At 52.8% G+C, this 4263-nt stretch overlaps 1 protein-coding gene across 1 annotated transcript in view; it reads right to left on the reverse strand.

Moving 5' to 3' along the window:
- Nucleotides 1–1242: 1242 nt before the first annotated feature.
- Nucleotides 1243–4263, reverse strand: part of LOC104083455 (zinc finger protein 777-like) — a gene marked incomplete at its 5' end in the record, with an annotated part of 4464 nt that continues 1443 nt past the window's right edge. Inside the window, one exon of the mRNA XM_009586941.1 lies at nucleotides 1243–2168. Coding sequence (XP_009585236.1) covers nucleotides 1243–2168 — 926 coding nt within the window. The remainder of the gene's footprint in view (nucleotides 2169–4263) is intronic.

A 4263-nucleotide genomic window follows, 5' to 3' on the forward strand; every position in this document is an offset into this window, starting at 1 on the left:
CAACCTGCTGGAGCCAGAGAAACATCTCTGTCTCTGAGGGCATGAGCCAGCCACCTGCACCCTCCCCTTGGCAGACACTTTGGAACCAGGAAGCAACAGAGGGGTTTCTAAAGCCCAATTAGTGATGAGGAAAATGAGCAGCAGGTTTAAAACAGGTCAGGCAGCAATGCCAGCCCTGAAGCTGCACTACATATTTGGGCAATTTGCTAAACACATTTCAGATGCTGGCAATTTTTTCTTAACGGTTTGGGATATGATGAAAGCTGATACCCAAGAACAAAAAGCATCCGTACCCCAAGCTAGCAGGAGGAGAAGGAGATGAAGGCAATAATGAAATACAAAGAAAAGGAGTGTTAATGTACAGGCAGTCAGCAGAAAGTTATCCCAACACTCACTTCAGCCTGGGAGTACAGGTGTGTCCCACCTCTGGCTTACAAGTGGTTTCCCCATTCAGTTCCACTGGGGGTCTCGTAGAGGTATGAGAAGGGGTTTGGGCGATGCCACCTCCTTTGGGTGTGCTCAGAGGTGACAGGCAATGGAACAAATTCCCCTCAGTTACTGCAGTGCAAACCCAGAGTCTGCAGCGGAGCATGTCCCAGTGCACATCAGAAGAACTCCAAGCAGAACGTGGCCCTATCATCATCATTTATAGCAAACTAAATCCGATTTCAAGCTCTAGAGAAGGAACTGAACCTATCTTTTCTAGCTAGCTTCCTGAGCAGAAGCAGCAGTGAAAACGTCATTTGGTCTGTGCCGAGGCACGAAGAGAGCTGGGAACCGACCAGCTGCCCTTCCTTGGCAAAGGGGGCATCCGCGCAAGCCGTCAGCGAGGCCTCACCCTGTGCACGTGTTTAGTTGCCAGGAGTCTTTTGCGAATGTGCAACTCAAACTTGCCCGTGAAATTGAGGACAGCAGAACTTTGTCAAGGGGAGCTGCCAGGGAAACTCCAGGCGAAGAAGAGCTTCAAAAAACTCAACCTCACTGGAACCAGTTCAAACAACTGACTCAAACTTGGAGAGGCCCAAAACACTTCTGTTCTTGAGAGATTTTTGGGCAGACTATGAGGTACTGTGGCATACCATCACCACCATGAAGAAAAGGGCAGTGGTGCCAAGGTGGATCCTAATTCTATTTTGCTTGGGTCTTTGGGATAAATTGTCAGAGAGCCTTTAACGCTGAGCAGCAAAGACTCTCCTCTCCTCCCTCCTCCAGGGGCTGTAGGGCTGCGTGAGCCTGCGCAGCCTAGAAGCTGTGGAGCGGTGCCTTCCTCGCACTCTGCGTGACCACACAGCTCCTCTCGCGCAGGTGGATCTTCTCGTGCTGGAGGAGGTGCTGCTTCTGGGTGAAGCGCTTTGGGCACTCGTTGCATTGGTATGGCCTCTCCCCCGTGTGGATCCTCTGATGCCGGATCAGATTGGAGGGATGGCTGAAGGTCTTCCCACAGTACGAGCACCAAAGGACCCCTCCGCTCCGGCCCGAGTGCATACGCTGGTGGATGATGAGGGTTTTCTTTTGGGAGAAGCACTCCTGACACTTGTCGCACTTGTAAGGCCTCCCCCGCGGGTGGCCCCTCTGACTTGGCTTGCAGCTGCCATTGGTGTTGACGCTTTTCATGCACCTGGGACTGCCGTACACCTTGTCTGTGGCTGGGATGCTGGTGTGGGCTTTTGCGTTCTGGTTCTGCTTAAACCTCTCCGTGACCACACGGGTCCTGTCTTCCACGTGGGTCCTGTCTTCCACGTGGGTCCTATCTTCCACGTGAGTCCGACGGTGCTGCTGATGGAAGAAGCCCTCCTCGTCTCCAGCGTGCTCGCTGCTGCACTGTGTGCCGTGGCTCTCCTGGTGAGTCATCAGCATCTTCTTCAGACAGAAGCCTTTCCCACACGCAGTACACGAGTGAGGTCTCTTGTTGGGACAGTTTTGCCCATAGAATGTGACAGCATTGCTTTCGCTGAGACCCTCTTCCCCCGGAGAGGATGGCACCAGCCTGCTCATGCCCTGGTTTCCAGGACAGCTGTACTGACTATCAAAGGGCAGCACCTCGCTGGGACCCTGGAAAACCAGCTCCTCCGACTCCCTGGATAAAGTCGTGGGGGGCTCTGAGCTTTGGGGGCATTCCTCAGAGTCCAGCTGCTCTATTTTGAACGTTATCACCTCATCTGCTGGAACTGGCAAGAACAACAAAGGGGACATTCACTGGTGTGAGACACAACACGCTTCTGAAATCCCCCCCACTCTTCCCCCTCCACCCACGAATCAAACAGGCCAGTCTTACACAGGGAGCGTGAAAGGCAGCTGTGCTCACAGACCAGCTGAAAGACCGAAAGAGAGAACACAAGCAAAAAGCACAGGGATGCTTCCCTTTCAGCTGGCTGAGGAGTGAGTGTGAGAAGCCGTGAGGGAGGGGGCAGAGGGAAGTGCTGCCTTCCAAGACAGCAGAGTTCAGCAGTTTCCAAAATCATCTCCAGCCGTCTTCCTTCTCCTAAGCACTAAGATCTCATGGACCTGGGGCAGCCCTTTGCTTTCCTCCTCAGCACGTCTGCCTCCCCCCCCGCCAACGACTCGGTATTTCTCACTCTTCAGAGAGCACCAGCTCATTCCCTGAGATCCACCTTCCTTCTACTCCCAGGATGTGGTGACCCACCTGTGTAGCCCCCTTCTTGAAAGGGGACACACGAACACTGGCTGGTTTTGACTCGAGACATGCCTGCTACTGCTCAGGATACATATGTAATGAGGAAGCCTGCTCTGTAGTCCTCACTGAGGCAGTACAAATAGATTTTTTCTGAGGGTTCATTGCTTTTCATCTCCGAGCTAGGTGCCTGGGGTTTTCTATTCACACTAAACCTGTCTCAAACTCTCCCTTGACTCTCATTCCTACCTGAACATTTAATTTTAGTTGACCTGGATATGAATATGACCCATTGGTGGAAAACCAACCAAAGGTCAAGGATGGAAGCTGCCAACACACAACCATTTTGAAACTTGTCAACAGTGTGAGGGCAGAATCTAAGCAGGGATCAGCCTCCTGTCTGGAGAACGTCACTCCCCAGTTCACTAGTGCTGTGCAGAGACTGACAGCAGAGAGGCGACAACATGACACAAAGGGCATGAGAAAAAGCATCTAAGATTTAGTCATAGCAGGGCAAATACCATCAAAAACTGAGCAAGCCCCACTGACACCTGTGAGGCGGCACAAGGAGAATAAACAGAGACCAGGACTGAGGGTGAGGAAGTGACTGGTGAGCTGGGGACGGTCTACTAATCAAGTAAATACTACATTATTCTTGGGAATAACAGAGCCATCCCGGCTCACCGGTGACTTCCCTAGCCTCTAGGTAGCCATCGAGGCACTGCTCTGGAGCACAGCTCCCTCTTCTGAGGATGCTGCCACCAAGCCGAAGAAATTCCAGGAGAAGAGCAGCAGATGTGCTCTGGAGGACGTGAGACAGGACCCACAAGAAGGAGTGGAGCATTCTGGGCCGGGTACCGAGAAGCCCAGGGGCTGCAGGGAAGAGCTGAGCTCTGCAGCAGCCACAGCCCTGCCGAACGCTGGCGACAGCCTCCCTGCAGCAGGGTGGGAGCCAGAGGTGACATTCCATCCGAGAATTTACCCAAACCCCTTCTAAGCCTGCTTTGCTTTCAGCCTTTGCTGTGCCCTGTGGCAGTAGGTTCTACAGCTTGCACATGTACGATAAGAGACTCTGCCCTGCTCGGTTTAAAGCAAACGCCTGCTCATTTCACCTGGCATCTTGGACAGTGGGAAAGAGCAAAGGTTCATTCCTTCAGCTCCTGCTGTGCACTTCTCACCCAGGCACAGACCCGTGTTGTATGCCCCTCTCCGCCACACCTTCCTCAGGCTGAGGAGTCCTGCTGCGTTCAGTCTCTCCCAACACAGAAGCTCTCCACCTCGCTGCTCTGGACCACGTCCCTTCCTACAGCATCCCTTCCAAGACTGAGGGAGCAGAACTTCACTCTGTTCCCCAGGTACTTTGGCATAACATCATCTTTGGAGAAGACCTTGAAAATTGTTCTTGACTTCATTCGTAATGACTCCTTGTATTCTGTTTGATTTATTTCAGGGATGCCTGTCTCCTTACCTGCAGCATCTTGTCTACCCAGCACTTTAATCTTCCTCCTAGTAAAATGATCCGTACACTTTCTGCCCGCTTTCCTAACCCCAGCGTGGCTCTTGCTCTTTCCCCACTGCCCCGCCAGCCTCTCCTCAGTCCCTGCGTCTCGGCATACGCTGTTACACAGCAG

The sequence above is a fragment of the Fulmarus glacialis genome, unplaced genomic scaffold (assembly GCF_000690835.1).
Source record: "Fulmarus glacialis isolate BGI_N327 unplaced genomic scaffold, ASM69083v1 scaffold10571, whole genome shotgun sequence".
Lineage (NCBI taxonomy): Eukaryota > Metazoa > Chordata > Aves > Procellariiformes > Procellariidae > Fulmarus > Fulmarus glacialis.